General features: G+C 41.8%; 1 protein-coding gene across 1 annotated transcript in view; it reads left to right on the top strand.

Moving 5' to 3' along the window:
• The window catches only part of HTR2A (5-hydroxytryptamine receptor 2A), a 29,151-nt gene extending 12,752 nt beyond the window's left edge, over positions 1 to 16,399 (top strand). Inside the window, exon 3 of the mRNA XM_069881492.1 lies at positions 13,928 to 16,399. Coding sequence (XP_069737593.1) covers positions 13,928 to 14,727 — 800 coding nt within the window. The 3' untranslated portion in view covers positions 14,728 to 16,399. The remainder of the gene's footprint in view (positions 1 to 13,927) is intronic.
• Positions 16,400 to 17,293: the final 894 nt, after the last annotated feature.

Raw genomic sequence — 17,293 nt, 5'->3', positions numbered from 1 at the left:
ATTGTCAAAATAAGTATAATTATTATGTACACATTTATCATTTTCTTTGTGTAATTACCTGATGATCAGGAGATGAAGATTTTTGCCTATTAAAGAATCATAGAATAGTTTGGATGGAAGGAACCTTTAGAGCTCACCAGTCCAACCACCCTCCAGTGATAGGGAGCATCTTCAATTCAGTGAGCAGTTGCTGCATGGGGCATCTAACGTCTCTCTGGGCAACCTGTTCCCATGTTACACCATCCTCATCATACAAAATTTCTTTCTTATAGCTGATTGAAATCTGCTCTCTTTTAGTTTAGAACAGTTACCCCTTGTCCTGTCACAACAGGCCCTGCTAAAAAGTTTGTCCCCATCTTTCTTATAGGTCCCCTTCATTTAATGAGCCCAGGATACAATTGGCCTTCTGAACTGTGAGCACACATTGTCAGATCAAGTCCAGCTTTTAATCAACCACTCCTTCCCAGCAGGGCTGCTCTCAGTTCCTTCATCCCCCAGTCTATATTGACATTGGGGCTCACCCTGACCCAGCTGCAGGACCTCGTACTTGGTATTGTTGAACCTCATGAGGTTCACGTGGGCCCACTTCTGAAGCTTGTCCAGGTCCCTCTGGATGGCATCCCCATCCCTTAGGTGTGTCAGCCACACCAGTCAGCTTGGACTAGGGGCCATGGTTATAAACTGGAGAAAGGCAGATTTAGACTAGACATAAGGAGGAATTTCTCCACGATGGGAGTGTTCAGGCCCTGGCACAGGTTGCCCAGGGAAGCTGTGGCTGCCCCATCCCTGGAGGTGTTCAAAGCCAGGTTGGATGGGGCCTTGGGCAGCCTGGGCTGGTGGGAGGTGTCCCTGCCCATGGCAGGGGGGTGGAACTAGATGATCTTTAAGGTCCCTTCCAACTCATAGCTGTGTTTCTACGACAGAATTTGTCCATTCCCTTTTATAAAAAAAAAAACAAAACAACAACTTGTCTTTGCTCTGAAGACCGTAAGGATCATGTTCTTCTTCCCCTTGAAGCTACCAGCAAAAAAGGGTTAGGTTCAAATGGACCAGGCTCGTCCTGTTATCAGGTTTCTTTGAATGAATAATTGTTTCTGCTTCTCAATATAACCTCTAATCAGCCAGTCTCTCTTTGTAGGATACTTAAGGGTAAATGGAATGTTTTAAGAAAAAAGCAGTAACAGTATAGTCCCTATTATAAGTTATTCCTCATCCTCTGAAAGACCATTACTTTTCATCCAGCCATTTACCCAGCATAGCATGCAATGCATACAAGAACGCAGAATGGATTCCCCATCCATAGGGGGAAGGAGGAGCCTAGGTTCTTCCACCTAGAATAATAACCTCTGGTTCTTCCACCAGAATAACCTTTTCAGCACAAAGTGCTATGAGAGGTGTTTCAAAATGGAGAAAGGACATGTTCACAGGCTTTGATCTTTTTCCAGTAGGTCTCTACAACAGTACATGTTCAAAAGGGGATACTATGTTAACCAAGAAATTACTTGAACATCTCTAAACAGCAGAACTGGCATTTCTGCATATCAGAAGCCATACACAATGTAAATGAGCAGAAAAGAAGTGCACAAGGAATCATGTTGGGATTTACAAACTCTGTCATCTGTACACTATAATTGCATTTAATTGCCTTATAAAACAAAAATAGTGTTGTTAAAGTAGTTCTGTATTGCATAAAAGAAAATGTCAAGAACAAAGAAATTTCCAGTCATTTTAAAACCATACAGAACAATTTCATGGCTTCTTTTATGTATTTTAAAGAACTAGATTTTATTTGTCAGATTTTGCATTTTACAATGTTAAGAAAGAAAAATATATCACACAATTCTGCTTTAAAATGAAATCCCTACATCTACCCCAGCTAGCAAGAACATTGCGAACTATCACACATTCAGGCTGCAATTAACTTTCCCAATGCATTTCTTACCCCATGCCATCAGCACCATTTCTAAGCAGAAGTCCAGCTAATAAAAGTCAAGGGGTTTGTCAGAGCTGAGACAACATATTCCTAGTTACCTACAACAAATTTAGAAATACCTGACAGCTGATTTTTCCTATGATGTCCTTCAGAGTCATGGATGGAAAACAGCCTGTCAAACTCCTGTGATGTCCTGAAAGCAGGCTGAGACATTGTGATAGAGGCTTTCTTTTCTGGCTGTTCAAAACTGGATCAATTGATCAACTCTTGTTAAGATTTTGTATTTGATGTGAGTTTTGAAATGCCAAATTGACTGCTATTGCTAGGATCATAGGCTGAGATTAATTGTGTGTATCCCAAGATAAATGTTGTGTGGTTTTAAGTCTCAGGGGCACTGAGTGAGTAGCTTAATTTCCTCTTTACAAGCATAAAAGCACCCAAAAGTTTTAGGCTGAATGTTCTCAGAGTAAAATAAGCCCTGCTTTGCATCCCGCTGCAGGATGTGAGGTGTTCCTCCAAAATGCAGAGTGGCTATTCCTTACTGCAAGGATAGTTCATGTATTTATTTTTCATTTTCAGGGTGGTTTGTGACAATTAGCAGAAATATAAACCATGGGATTATGCTATGGCACCCACATAGACACCTGTAGATGGCAAATACAGGCAGATAAGATTTTTCAGCTCTTCTTCTACTCTGCCATCTTCTAAATGTGATGAGGGCACTGACTGATCTGAAAAAAGGGCAGTTCAGTCAAGGTGAAGGGCATTATCCACTGGGTGGGAAGTGAAGCATGAAGAAAAAGATCCTGAATCAGGATGTTCAGACCAGTGCGGGTCTCTAAGCTGCTTCTCATACTGGCTTTTCTTCCAAATTCTCCATCACACCAAGACATCTACCCCAATAACTGTCCAGTCATTGGTGCAGTCTCCTTACATAACCAGTAGGAAGCTGACCATTTGCAAACAACCTCAAAAGGAGGCACAGAGAGACAAGACAAAGATCTAAGTTAAAGTGGGACCTGGTGTGAAGTCTGGAAAATCCAGAAGAATTGCAGTTTTGGTTAACTGTGCCCTTCAGACTCAGTGCAAAATTGTTGCTGAAGAAATAATAACAGTTAAACAACTTATCTGTCAGTCACATTCAGTCTTCTGTTAAACTACACCATGAGGTCAAGTGGCACTACTAGAGAAATCTCAGAGAGACTCCAGCAGAAAACTCTGTTCAGTACATTGAAGGATTAAAGTAGAGTTAAGTAAATTTTCAGCATTCAACTAATCATACCAAGAAATAATTAAAAGCTGAGAAGTATAGAAAATGGGATAGTAGAGGATCTTGTTCCTCAAGCTGCTCCTGGAGCCACCACATTAATTGGTTATGATAGTAGAATATTTAACATCTTCCCATAATTTCTAGTTCATTGCTACTCCATATATTCTTCTAAGCATTACTGTGTAGCCTGTATAACACATAATAAGCCCCGAGGAGCCTTTGGAGCTTCATAGCTAAAAAGGCAGACTGATAATGTGTGATCCAGGAAGATCCTGTTACAAATGTATGGCATTTCTTTCTTCCTCAAAGCACAATTATCCCCAAATCTATTCTCCTGGGGGCCTGAACAGCAAACATTACAAAGCCATCAAGCATGGAATACAAACAGATTCTGTGCTAAACAGGTGGGATATCATGAGTGGCTGGAGTTGATACCACTGAGAGTCTCTTTTCCTTTTCATATTAAGATATTTACTTAAGCCAGTGACAACTGTAAATTTGTAACATCTCTTCAGGAGAAATTAAACCAATGCTACAGGGAATTTAAAAACACAAATGCAATTTAAACGACATTAACTGAGTACACAAAAAGGAGAAAAAGGGTGTTTGACCTGCTCTGCTGCATTTTGCTGAGCCACAGAAGTAGCAGGTTTGTCCATCCAGGATCTTCAAATGAGAATGAGTGGTACCTCATACCTCTGTGCAGAGCTAGGCTGGAGACCTGTGGCACCTCTTGTGATTTTTCAAACTAAATATTCAGCTCTTTATCATAAGGTCAGTTGCTTCTAATCACTTCTAATCACTTCTAATCAACATAGATGAAGTGGTTACACAGCCATCATCAGTCTGTGTCCCCCGCAGAACATTAAGCTCAGCCAACATCCCGAGGCAAGCTGTTTCCTTGGCCTCCTGTCCACACTTACCCTGACACTGTTTCACTCTACTCTTTCCAGACTAGGGTATAGCGACTGGTATTAATCTCACCAATTAAGACTGCAAATAATTTCATTTTGTAAATAATAATGCAATTAAATTACAGGGTGGGAGGTCTTTAAAGTGGTTTTATTGTTACCCTAGGAACCTCCTTCCCTCCCCAAATTTTTGCGTTTGATTTCCTCCAAGCACTGCATACCTTGTGTGACACTAGAGCTTCTCTCCCTCCTAGCAGGTCATCCTTGGTGGGAGGCATTTTGAAGTCTGTGTATTTGTAGGATCAGTATCCTTGATGGCCGATAGCTTTTAGCGTTAGGTCAGGTTCGTCGATTTAATCTATTATGTAAAGGATTTGTAGTGATGGGAGGGCAAGTAGGATAAGGACGATGGCTGGTAAGATTGTTCAGATTAGTTCTACTTCTTGGGCATCAACGGTGTTGGAAGACAATTTTTCTATAAGTATGAGTGCTAGTAGGTATAAGACCAGGCTGCAGATTGTTAGTGCAACCATAAGGGCATGGTCGTGGAATTCAACTAGTTCTTCTATGATGGGGGATGAGGCATCTTGGAATCCGAATTGTGAATGGTTAGCCATGTGGGATGTACGGGGCTTTCACCCGTAATTTAGTCTTGACAAGGCTATGTAATTGTTTTACTAACACCCCATAAGAAAGAAGCATAAGTGGTTTGATGCGGTTGGCTTGAAACCAGCATATGAGGGTTCGATTCCTTCCTTTCTTGTACTTGAACAAAGGCTGATTCTTCAAAGGTGTGGTATGGGGGAGGGCAGCCGTGGATTCATTCAGTGTTCATTCAGGGTAGTTCTGGATGTAGTACTTTTCGTTTTGATGCGAAGGCTTCTCAGATGATGAATATTGGTATGATTACATACAGTGCAGGCAGATGGGCAGAGCAACCTAGAACCCAAGTAGAAGGACTGGCACATGGGGCCATATACCCTGTCAACCTCACTTGAAATACAAAGTCAACGTCCCAGCTGGGAGCACTGCGATAAGAGAGCAGGGCAAGGGGCAGGCAGAGGACTCCTCCCAGGAGACTTATGAAAGTACAAATGCTATTGAAGAACTGCAGGGCTACAAATCTTGCAAAAATCTCCACTGCTACCTGCTATCCTTTCTTCTATCCACTCGAGAGCTGGCAGGACATATCTCCTTTGAGCTAACAGACAGAGTAGCACTGATGCGTTGCCAAAATGAGGGCTTAAGTTTTCACAGCACTGGCCGTGTTGGTCTTCAGGGGACGGCCAATGTTTCTAACAACCCTATACACATGGTTACAAAAACAAGTCTGATGTAAAACCTTAGCAAGGACTGTAGATCATGAAAACACAGCTTGTAACTCACTTACTTAGAAAAGCTGGCAACATTAGTTCAGCAGGTATGTGTGCCCATGTAGGAGACAGGTGTGTCCCCACATGAAATTGGTGCTTATTTTCAGGCCTGCTTCTTTCAGTGTGGCATGCCATGGTGTCCACTTGCCTCCAAGCTGAGTAAGATGTAGAGTACCAATGCCTTTCCACTCGTTGTTATACTTCATAGTCTCAGATTTTAAAATGTCCCTGAGGTTGTGGGCAGGTCTTCTTGACTTTCCCTTCTTCAGGCACTTCCCTGTGATAGCAGCTAGCTTGAAGAAGCACTAATAACAAACTTCTTGCCAGATACAAATCTAACCTAGCCCAACTCCCAGAATGTTATGACATCCCTACGGATGGCCTGTGTGGAGTGGGGTTTGTCCTTCTCTCAGTGGCCCTCTGACTCTAATTGTCCATGAGCTATCAGCATTGTCTGAGAAGCGTGGACAAGCTCAGAAAAGGAGGCGTCTTTCATCTCAGGTGGGATGTGACAATGTGGTGCCAAAACACTACTGAATCACTCCCATAAACATTTCTTTGTCCGCTTTCTTAAGGATGGGCTAAATTTTCACCTGGGGGACACAAGGATGGTGCTTTCTCAGGTCAAAAAATTTGCTCAATGTGGCACAATGTCATGCTCTTCCTTACTGGAGAACAGGTTAAGTGGGTTCCTCTGGATCAGTTTGGGGTCTCTCTACCATTGGCTTTCAACTACCTGTACATCCTGGAAATAAACAGCTCTGTCTTGCCTTCTGCTGTAAAAGCAAGTTCAGATGCCTTTTTGTCTCACTCTTCTCCATATATGCATTTATGATGACTTGTATTTGCACAGTAATCCCAGCACTAAACTAAGAGGGTTTGGTTGCAATACCAAAACTTTATTTCAGCTTGTTCATTTGAAAACAGAGAAGTGCGTTCACCATCGCTCCTTGCTGCATAAATGAATGGCATAGACTGAAATACCCAGTCCCCAACTCCTTCTACGAAATAAATGTCTTTAGGACATTTATAAATCTTTCTTTCCTTCTAGCTGTTTGATAAGTGTCGACTCCTATGTGCCTCTGTTAGTCCCTTCAGTGACTGGGTAATCTCATTACACAGAGGGATAATAATTTCTGCTGTGAGAAGCCAATAAGCACCTTCGCACAAGCCTCTGTCCAAACCAAAGATAATGTCACTAGCTGAAAAGCAAAGATTGTATTGGTGGAGACTGAAATTGGAATGCAAAATGTTGTGTCTTCCTCAAATACTCAGAAGGAATGGAAAATCCAACAAAGAAATAATTAGGATCAGATATGAAGGACACAGAACTGCTGTCAACAAGTCCTGCAGAACAACTAAGAAAGGAAATTTGAGGTGCGTATAGGCAGGAATAGCAAGCAAAAAAGCTGTTTCCTGCTATTGAATTCTTGCTGCCTCTAGGAACTAGAGCTGCATGCACATTTTGTAAGTAAACAGGATTATACCAAACCAATAAGTGACTCTGACAGAGGTTTCCTCTCTCATAACTCAGCCCACTGTGGAGCCCTGGTTTTCTAATCAGTTGGGTCATAAATGGGCAATTGTCCTTCATTTCTTGCTCTGTCCTCCCTGTTATGGTCCTCTAATTCTGTTTCTATTTCATTTACTATCACAGTCCTACAAATTAATTCGGACAGACACATCTCTCTACTTATGAGAAATATGCTTCAGGACTGAGAATATAAAAGAAAAATATATTAAGAAGACACTAAGACTTTCCTGATTTTGATTTTCTAAAGTGAAATAGACCATTCACAGCATTATAGTAGTATAAATGATAATTTATGATCATTTTATCACATTAAAAATTTTGAATACATCTCCTACTAGGCTAAATAACATGTTTCCTTAGAGATTTTCTAAGCTGCCAAGAACAAAGTAATTTAAAAATTTATAGGATAATCCAAGTATTACTTGGCACCCCCTTTGTGAATTTAAATATAAAGTAGTTTTTCTTTCAGATGCATTAAATAGAACATGTGGCCAAATAAAATGTTCCAAGGAAAAGCTACAGGAAACCAGCTCTGTGTGAGTCTTCAAATAAAAAACTAGATTTGGCTTATAGACAGCAATGAGGAAAAAGCCTGGATCCTCTTTGACTTCAGTCCTATGAGGCTGGCTTCTTGGGAAGCAGAGAGGAGAGAATGCTCCACTAGCACTGTGACTCATTTAGCTCTCGAGGAAATCCATCTGAAAGCAAATATTACATGGGGATTTGTGAAAGAAAGCTCCTCACCCACTCCTGCCCCCACCACCATTTGTGCCTGTCACTAGGGAAGAGGACTGTGCTTGTCTTGCATGCAGGAGAAATTCTAGCCCAGGACTTTAGGGACACTATTATGCTGACTAGGAAAGGCAGAAGTATTTTAACATAAATGCTAACTAGATGCAGATTCAGATGATGATTCCCAAACCACCCAGGGCTTTTAAACATCTCCCCCCTAGGTGGAAATTTCTGCTTCTGCACTGCCACCCATCAGCAAACTGCACAACCTTGTTCTTGGCAGTGCGGCTGGCGCTATTTGGGTAGCAGCAAAATTATACCATGAGAAGTTTGTCATGACTGGAAATGAGTCAGCTGGGAGCCAGACTGAGCCACTCTTCTAAGGACATTTAAGAGAAAGTGCAAAAGCAGCTGTCGTGGAACTCCAGCTCCTGATATAAGGTCCAGACACATTTGCATCCTTGATACTCAGAGGAGGACAGGTCCATGCCTGCCCCACCCACTAAGTCGCCTGCTGTAGTTCATGTTCAAACATCTACATAGAAAACCACAGTAGCCCAAAGCAATAAACACTATTTTGTGTGGTTATTTCAGTATAAAATATTGAAAAAAATGTGATGGCTGTGTTACACCAAGGCAATTTTCACACAACATGAAACTGAGGGTGCATGTTGTATGACTTGGGTTGCAGCATGGGTGAGTGTTTGATTTTGGTTTGGTTTTGTAGATATACCAAAGGAGGACTTTATTAGAGTACCCAAAGGCACCAGCTACCAAGCATGTGCTTTTTTGAAGAAATTAGACAATACTGCCACATTGAGACGCTTTAAGGAGAGAGTGGCCTTCTCCAAGCAGCAGTCATCATAGAACCACAGAATGGTTTGGTTGGAAGGATCCTTAAAGATCATCCAGTTCCAACCCCCTGCCATGGGCAGGGACACCTTCCATTAGACCAGGTTGCTTAAAGCCCCATCCAACCTGGCCTTGAACACTTCCATGGATGAGGTATCTGCAACTTCTCTCCAGGCAACCTGTTCCAGTGCTTCACCACTATCTTAGTGAAGAATTTTTATCTTGTATCTAAACTGAATCTAGCCTGTTTCAGTTTTAAGTCATTCCTTGTCCTATCACTATATGCCCTTGTAAAAAGTCCCTCTCCAGCTTTCTTGTAGGCTCCCTTTAGTTACCAGAAGACTGCTATAAGATCTCACTGGAATCTTCCCTGAACAACCCCAACTGTCCCTTCAGATGTCCCCAGTGTCACAGAAAATCCCCATAGAGTGGCCCATGATCTGGCCCTTAATCTGAATATGTCTGAATCAATGTGACTGCTAAAACTTGAGCTGGGAAGGCTTTTTCCTTTTTTCTTGCAAAGGTGAACAAAAGTGCCAAATTTTGTTGAGAAACTGTAATGACATTTCTAAAAGGTATTTCCCATCTCTTGGACATTTATTAAGGCACATAGTAACACTCATTTGTATTCAAATCGATTGAAATGCATATATGTGAGGTGAAAGAATGTCACTTACAATTTCTTCTTCAAGCAGACTTCACAGAAAGAACCTTGACTTTATCAGTACCCTCCCCACTCCTTCATTTCACCCTAAGTAGCCCAGGGATGTCACTCTGCAGAGCATATTGTAAATTCTGGCTTTGATTCATTGTCAGTCTCAGCAGCTCAAGGCAGCTGCAAATCCAGTTTACTTGTCCAGTTAAAGTGGTTTTATGGCTGCTGTGTATCTCCAAAGATTTGCAAGCCAGCGATGTGTGCCACTAAATCAACTTTTGTCAGTTTTCCAGGCTTTTTGAGAGAACAACAAGGAGGATGCTATTGCTTTACTTCTTAACCTTTGGTGCTTTCAAGAGTTTTTTGTCATTCTGAACTTGTGCCCAAATCCTTGAGGTTTGATGCTGGATTTATTACTCAGCTTTATTGTTTAGATTCTGTTTTATAGTTTACTGAAGTCCATAGAGTTTGAAACAGGCACCTATGTATAAATCATGCTATATAAATAAAGCATCTTCTACGAAAGGAATATAATATTTAGGGTTTGTCCACAAGGGAAGATGTTCTGATATCACTGGCAATGTCAAATGGAAATACAGTGGCTAACGTACTCCCAGTGCTAGAACGGGTGCCCCCATTCTGTGACAAGTGCTTCCTTGTGCCTCAGCTTAGTCTGATTTTGAAGCAGAGTAAGATGAATCATGAGAAGGTACTTAGGGGATAGCAAAGCTTTTTCTAGACTGACCTTAAGCTAGTGGAGTCAGAGACATAGAACGCGCAGAGTGTGGAGTAGTTGTTTTGCAGCAACCCTGCCAGGTTGTTTCGCCTGGATCTACTGTTTGTACATGGTCCATTTGCCAAATACCGGCTCATCCCTACCTGGCAGCTCTGCATGATCCTTTCTTGTGAATTTTATTTTCTTCCTCTTGATGTTTGAATGCAGGCACAGCACGTGTCTTAAACGTACACAGTCTCCGAGAGCAGGGAGCTGGAATGCAAGGACAATAAAACCAGGAAGAAATTATACACATGAATCATCAAGGAGAAATAAGACGGGTCAGGTTCAATCTTTAAAGAATTAATTCAGTCAGCTGCAATAATGCTAACACAGCTTAGACTGGGACTTTCTGTTATGTGTCTACAGGACAGGTTTGACCTTGTCCAAACCTGAGTGACACATCAGTGACATTCTTGGCCATGTATGATACCTCTTAAAAATCCCATCAGAATTATCAACTTGAGTTTCACATGGAGGCACTTTCATTTACAGTTTAAAGATGACTTTAAATTTGGTCCCTGCGCCCTCACTGGGATTTCCTGTCCTCACACTACAGAAGCCAGAAGCTACTTAGAATCATAGAATCATTAGGTTGGAAAGGACCTACTGGATCATCGAGTCTAACCATTCCTATCAATCACTAAACCATGCCTCTTAGCACCTCATCCACCCATCATACTTGTTGAAGAGGGACAAGCTCTGTTCCTTTGGGGAGGGAAGCAATAAATTTAGTCCCTGTAAAGATATAAAGAGAAAGAGTTGGGCTTGAAGTTAATTGATTCCATGCAGGAATGCCACAATATCAGTCATGGTATCCCCTGTATCAGCTGCATGGGGATATACACGATAAGCAGGTTACAGCCATCAATGTTCTCTGCTACCAACCTGTGACACCTCTGGTATTTTCTAACTGTTACCAACAGTTACTACAGCCAGTTACCCATGGCTGTAGGGGAAAGATGCCTTGAATGCTCATTCAGCAAAACCTATATGACTAGCAGTGACTGCTACAGCTCTGCTGTGAACAGCACTTTTGCATTTGTCAAAGGATGACAAGGACATGTGAAAACTCCAGCTACCAGCTGAAGCTCATTTCCATTTTTTAAAGTCATAAATCTGGATTTAGATGCCAGTCCTCCACAAGCTGCTAACAACAAAACAAAGCAGATGGGGAATTGCTGGCCTTGCATTTCAGGTGAGGAGTTGTAACTGACTTTGGCCTTTGACTTGAAAATGCTTGCAATTAGGCTAAAATTTTCATCTTTTTAGTGCTGTTGCCCCTCCTCCCATGCCTTCTGATGCAGCTGAACCATGAGGTGTGTAGCAATGAAAGGCATCTTTTTACTCTGTCAATGCCATTGTTAGTTTTATCTCTGTAGCTCACAGCAGGTCCTTGAATGAAATGACAAAACAGCCCTGCTGTTATCAGTACAGGGCAGAACTGGATGGGAAACTTGCGGTATTGCTCCGACTAGTGCTGTGTCTTCATGCAGCTGCAGTGTAATGCTAGGAAGTACTGGCTGCCTTCAGTATCCCTTTAACGCATCTGAAAAAGAGAAGGAACTTCAAAGCATCCCCCAGTTCCCTGAGGTGTTTGGCACCTCAGATTACTCAGCCGTGCCTGGGCAATGTGGGTCCTGCAGGTGACCTTTCCCTCTGCACCATCAGTCAGGCTGACTTGGGCCATTTGAGGCATCAGCTTCTCCGGAGTCAGTGGAGGTTTCCATGACCTGGACCTAGGAGCTGCCACACACTGCAGGAGTTTGCATTTCACCCACAGCCCAAGTTCAAGCATTTAGGGCTTGTACAGTCTTGGAACAGAAACAGAAAAGGCAATACCGCAGGCTTTACACCAGTTTCTGCCCTGGGCAGATAAGAACAGTACTTTTGTAAATCATCCCAAGGCATTGCCATGACTCAGTTCCAAGCTGTGCAGATAAAATAAGCTACAGTGTTATCAGAAAATAAACAGCAGTGGTGTTAGAAAAATATAGAGCTTTGTAGAAGCTCCAGAACCACCAAAAGAATGGAACAGTTGAAGAGAATAGTAGTCTATTATGATTGTGATGATGATTATTATTATTATTACTACCCTCATTATTGTTTTGTACTGTGCCTGGACTCCACAGCCTCCCTCTAGGACTAGAGCAGTTGTTCTGGACACTGGAAATGCGTGAAATTAAGAGAAAGCCTATGCTTTTAAAGGGCTCTCAGTCTAAGCACCAGAGTAGAAAGGAGGGAAAGAAAGGGAAGTAGAAGTACCACTGAAGTGCTGATGCTGAGAGGATGTTTCAGAACTTATCTGTGAAACATTAAGGGCATTATTTGGCACACGGGACAAGGCAGGGCACAGCAGAATCCTCACATCATAAACATTTTTTTCTTCCTCAGAAGACAAATACAGTGTCTGAGACTTTTGCTCAGAGATGCAAAGGGGACTAAAGCTCCCGTATCATGCTCACTTTCCACAGGAGTCAGACTCCTAGCTGCTCTCATCCAAATGGGGCTGTGCTATTGCTCCCAGCTTCACAACTCCACTTTTGCTGTATTCACAGCACATCATCCCTCTTGCCGTCTGAACTTTGCCTTCTTGGAGAGACAGCATCCGTCTAGGGGGAGGGGAGGAGACAATATTGAAAAAAAAAACCAACAAAAACAACAACCAAAGAAACAGCAAATGTTTGGTTTTTCTGAGACACTAGAAGCATTTGCAGAAGTCCATGAGAAAACGGCTGAGTGGGCTTGAATAAGACAGAGCAGTTCAAGGAAAATGAACTTCATTACCTGGCCTTGCCATTCGTAACAAGGCAGGGACACAGCACGTGCTCCAGGGGAAGATAAAGTCTGCATGGCTGCCACTGCCTTCAGGGCTGTGTGTTGAGAGGGCAGCCTGTGGTGGTTGGTAATAATGTGAAGAGACCTTTGCAGCCCTGCAGGGTAAACTACATCTCAATCTGCCTCATATCGCTGTTTCTTGGTGCCTGATTTGTCCCCGTCACTCTTCTGGCTGTTGCCATGGAATTTTTTTTTAGCATTTAGACTGTCGACTGTATGGAGATTACAGGGAGAAAAGAAACAGACCAAATGAAAGATTACTCTCAGACCTATGATAAATTTATCTTTCCGGTTAAAAATCAGTGTTTCACAGCCTAATCAGAAACCACTACCCAGAATGCTTTTAATCCCCTTATGAAAAGCATCCCAAGACCACTCTTAAGCCACCCCAGAAAAGAGAGGCAAGGTATCATCTTGATCATAGTGGATGAAAGCCTTTGCTAAGGTGGTAGGAATGAAGGAGCAAGTCTAGAGGTTATTACAAGGGGCCCAAAACCCAAGAATATAAGGACTTATGCTTTTGTTGCCACCGGCTATCATGGGACAGTTGGGTGGAAGCAAATGTGTTCTACGTGTGGCTAAAGTTTCTTTGAAGGAGACAAGGAATTCAAATTAGAACCGAAAAATCCCATTTAACACCTCTGTTGCTCTTTCCCTGCCCTTCTTTGCTGCCACTCTGTAAAGCTGGTGGCAGCAGAAACACCAGGGCCTTGCATACCACAGCGTAGTTCCTGAATTTCGGCATCTGCAAGACCAATATTTTACACAACATCTTTTCTTTATGTGGCCCCAGTAAAATGTCACAAGAACAGGACTAGCACTGAGCTGCTACTGAAACACAGTATTTTTCCTTCCCTTGTGTAAGTTCAATTTGCTTTGGGATGTCTATCAATTACGGCTCTATCTGTTAGTGTTCATCTGATCCTATAACCATTTATTCTTTGACAAATTATCTGTGTATAGTTAAGGGGATGCGGGGTATTTTTTCTTGGAGATTAGAAATCTTGGGTTTTATTATTGTGTTTAACCTCTTCTTTCTTTAATCCACCTTCAGGTATCTCCATGCCTATACCTGTCTTTGGACTACAAGATGACTCCAAAGTGTTTAAGAAAGGCAGTTGCTTACTTGCAGATGACAATTTTGTCCTAGTAGGCTCTTTTGTGTCATTCTTCATCCCTCTAACCATCATGGTGGTCACCTACTTTTTAACTATCAAGTCACTGCAGAAGGAAGCGACACTATGTGTGAATGACATTGGCCCAAAGACCAAGTTTGCTTCATTTAGCTTCCTCCCTCAGAGTTCCCTGTCTTCAGAGAAACTCTTTCAGCGCTCTTTGAACAGAGACGTGGGGACTTCTGGGAGGAGAACCATGCAATCCATCAGCAATGAGCAGAAGGCTTCCAAGGTTCTTGGCATCGTCTTCTTTCTGTTCGTTGTGATGTGGTGCCCCTTTTTCATCACCAATGTGATGGCCGTAATTTGCAAGGAGTCATGCAATCAAGAAGTCATTGGCGGACTACTTAACGTATTTGTTTGGATTGGCTACCTTTCTTCAGCTGTCAACCCGCTCGTATATACGTTGTTCAATAAAACCTACCGTTCAGCTTTCTCTCGTTACATTCAGTGTCGCTACAAGGAGGAGAAGAAACCTTTCCAGCTGATTTTAGTGAACACTATCCCAGCACTTGCATATAATTCTAGCCAGCTCCAGCTAGCACAAATGAAGAGTTTGAAAAAAGAGGCAAAAATGATGGCTAAGGATTATTCAATGGTCACAATAGGAATACATCATTTGGATGGTACCTCCAAGGGAAGTATCAGCCCAGCAAATGAAAAAGTTAGCGGTGTGTGACGGTCAGCAGCTGCCATGACAACCACCACGCATATGCTGAAAATTTCACCTGGCTGTGAGATGCTCTTGCAGCTTAGGAAAATCAGCCCTGTTCAAGAGACCCTTCAATAACATCACATATGCCTCATATTATCCTGTGGATGAAAAGCAGGGTTGTAATTGTATCGAATGTGCAATTTTTTTTCATACAGTACTTTGGCTGTTTTAAGCACAGGCTTTATTAAACTTATTTTTTTAATACTCTAAAGGATATATTTCTTAAAGAAAAAAATGCAATTTCTGGTGTTATAATATGGGCTGTGAAGAAACGTATGCATTTCTTTTCTCTTTGCAAGTGAAAGCTAAGCTGTCCTTTCATGTCCTTACAGAGTAGGCTCCAGCTAGTTTGTCTTGCTACAAAGGAATTTTGTTATTGTTAACTGAATGAGCACTTTATGAAATTTTAAATAAAATTATGGTTAATTTACTAATATAAATTTAAAATAAATTTTAAAGCATTAAAGAAAAATCTATTAAAACCTGTATAGATTAATTACATGGACATTTTGGTAACAGTGTTTTTATGGCGATTTTTTCTTCGGAATGACTATACTGAAATGTAACTTCAGCCATTCATTTGTTCTACAATTCAAACTAGCAATCTTCAAAGGTAAATTATACTTGAATGATCCTTTTTTTTTTACCACCATTCTTAATCTTTATTTCACGTCTTGTACTTTATTTCCATTCAAAAATTTTCATCTATTCTCTGTAAAACTTGAAAGTAATTCTTTCTAAAGTAATTATTGGTTCTGATTCCCTGCTCCTTCCCAATGGTGTTGACAAGGAAGTGAAGTGAGAGAAGAGTGGAAAATCAGACACAACATGGCTAAATAATTTCAGGAACAATTCCATGTTCATGCCTCTATTTGATTCCAACAGAGTCTGATTTAAGTAATGCGAGTGGAAATTTTGCGTGGGTAAATCCTTCAGTAAAAGGTTGCAGCAGATCCTCTCTCATAATTTCTCTTTGGTTAAAAAGGCTACTAAGAAGTCATCCTTCTGGTTTTGTTTTAGGGCTGATAGAGCCAGAATTATTAGAAAACTGTTCAAAAAACTGTTGTTTTACCTGTTTTTGCTGGTTTGCTGTTACGGTAGATTGCTCAGGAATGGTAGGTAGCTTGCACTATCAGGACTCAGCCTTAATGAAATATGTATGGGCAAATGGGGCCCTCTTGAAAAATAACAGGACTTATAAGCAGCATTGTATTTCACCTGCATAGCTCCAAGGGCAGATACATTACAGAAAGAACAAAAAATATATTGCTGACAGAAACGTCTAGTCATGAATTTGTTTCCTTTCGGGCATCACAGACAATTTCACTGAAGCGAGTGGGACTCTGCAGGAGAGCAGAAATATAAACTTTGCGTTAACCTGCAAAGCCTAAATCCAAGCATTTGATTTGTTCCATAAATTTTGCAGCCGTAACAATCAGAAGCAGGATGTATTCCAGTTTCAGAACCCATCCACTCTGAAAAAACATTGCCTGTCTAGAAGCCAAACTCCAATGCTTTCATCAGTCCTTCTCTTGAAGCTGTTCAGTTTTCACAAATCAATTAAATTTCCACTATGGCAAAGAGAAAGAGAAAGGGGAAACTCATTCTGATTCTAGCCTACCAGCTATGGGTCTTTGGGAGAGGAAGACCTTTAGCTTTAAATACAGATCTATGGTAAAAGAGGATTCAAAAGTTGGCTGGGTATCTGGCTGATTTCCAAGAAACAGGTTTGAATTTTCTCTTGCCAGTATGATAATTAAATCTGTCAGCTTTATGAGCTGTTTCCTCCAGCATGGGACAGAGCCACTGTGCCAGGTCACACAGGAGTTCCGCATGCACATGATGACACTGACTCACTCCGCAGCCCTCAGCCTCCATGTCTGGGTCAAAGCCCTGTTGCAGCAATACCATGTGTGTCATCCATTGGCTCATGGCCATTAATGGTTTTCCCCCCGAAAAATTGAGAATTTAGGATCATCTGATAAAGTGGTACAAACACTGCACTCACAGAGGCGGTTTATATGTTCTCTGTGTTTCTGGGCACGCTTGATCACCACAACGAAACTGAACAGCTTCAGCAGAAGAAAAAAAACGAACTTTCTGCTTCTGCCTCCCCATACCCACTCTGCTCTCACATAGCACCACGTGAGGGGTGCCACAGTGGCACAGAAGGGGTTTCAGAGGTAATCAGCTAAATGTAGCTCAGCATAGGGACCACTGTAGTAGCAGGTGAGAGCAGTGACTTTACATTATTTCTTGACAAGTTAGATATAGACCCTAAATCAGGAGCTTTGAGCTAAGGCCAGCTTGTATCACACAGGCCAGCCAGGCAAGGACAGAGCACTGACAGAGCACAAACGGTCCAGGGCATCCCGTGAAACAGGGTATTTGTGTACCTCCTAGTGTCCAGATGTTTCCACTCTACAACTGGAGTGATAGTTCTGAGGATTTACCCTTGGAAACAGGCACCCCAGGGAAGAAGTGGCAGTAATAAAACCAAAGGTCTGAGGCTCACAATCTGCCTCCAAAC

This window comes from Phaenicophaeus curvirostris, chromosome 1, assembly GCF_032191515.1.
Source record: "Phaenicophaeus curvirostris isolate KB17595 chromosome 1, BPBGC_Pcur_1.0, whole genome shotgun sequence".
NCBI classification, from domain to species: domain Eukaryota; kingdom Metazoa; phylum Chordata; class Aves; order Cuculiformes; family Cuculidae; genus Phaenicophaeus; species Phaenicophaeus curvirostris.
This window is presented reverse-complemented; position numbering and strand designations above follow the sequence as displayed.